Source organism: Eurypyga helias, unplaced genomic scaffold (genome assembly GCF_000690775.1).
Source record: "Eurypyga helias isolate BGI_N326 unplaced genomic scaffold, ASM69077v1 scaffold8281, whole genome shotgun sequence".
NCBI classification, from domain to species: domain Eukaryota; kingdom Metazoa; phylum Chordata; class Aves; order Eurypygiformes; family Eurypygidae; genus Eurypyga; species Eurypyga helias.
Window position 1 is genome coordinate 1 of NW_010228992.1, and position 962 is coordinate 962.

Here is a 962-nt window from a genome sequence, read left to right on the forward strand (position 1 = left end):
GATACCGCTACTCAACCACGTCCTCCAGAGCTCTTTCAGGAGCTGGCAGGAGGGAATGCTGCTCTGTCCCACTCCACACAGCCCCAGTGCCATTCCTGGTGGGCCAGGCCACAGCACGGACCTGGGCACAGATCCCAGATGAAAACATGGAGCCGTGGGACTGAGAACCGGCAGCAGATGCCTCTACAGCCCCTCCATCACTAACCCAGCTCTCGGGTCTGCAGGAAGAGCCACTGCTCCAGCCCTCACCTCCCAGGGGATCATGATTGGGAGCAGCAGCGGGAAGTAGCCAGAGGCAAGGGAAGGCGCAGGATGTCGGACTCTGACTGCAGCTCACTGCCTGCTACCGGGGCCCTTCTCCGGAGTCTCCCAGGCCACACTCACCTCCTTGGCTTTGCTGAAGCCCATCCACATTTTCAGCCGGCGCACGAAGAGCTCCACCATCTCGTAGTCCTGGGGCTCGAAGGCGGGACGGTACAGCTCGAAGTGCATCTCCCGGTAGCTGTAGATGAGCACGGCGGACGATCCACACCTCCAGGACGATGTAGCTGGTGCAGAACAGGTAGTAGAGGCCCGAGGACTCGGGCAGGCTGGGGCGGAGGCTCACGCTGCCCCGCAACGTGGCGAAGAGCAGCAGGAGGCTGCTGCCGACGCTGCGGAAGGACTCGGAGGACGGGGAGAAGAGCTGCAAAGGGACATTGGAGATGTAACGGGATCAGTGACAAAATGTTCCCCTGATCCCCGGCGATCCCCACCCCATCTTACAAAGCACGAGCCCCAGGGAGTAGCCCACAGACCGGCTGTGCCAGGGACAGGCCACAGATGCGGCCCCTGGCCGAAGCCACCTGGCCCGTGGCGCTGAGCCCGCAGGGGACCCACCGGGCTTTGTCACGGTCGCTGCGAGGGGCCACACGGCCCTGGGCAGCCCTTGCGACCACCAGCCGCTTGGCAAGGTGAGGGGG

At 63.9% G+C, this 962-nt stretch overlaps 1 protein-coding gene across 1 annotated transcript in view; it reads right to left on the bottom strand.

Moving 5' to 3' along the window:
- Window positions 1–384: 384 nt before the first annotated feature.
- LOC104516036 (polycystin-1-like) overlaps window positions 385–962 on the bottom strand; it is a gene marked incomplete at both ends in the record, with an annotated part of 55,326 nt that continues 54,748 nt past the window's right edge. The window contains 2 exon segments of the mRNA XM_010160230.1: window positions 385–520; window positions 522–693. Coding sequence (XP_010158532.1) covers window positions 385–520; window positions 522–693 — 308 coding nt within the window.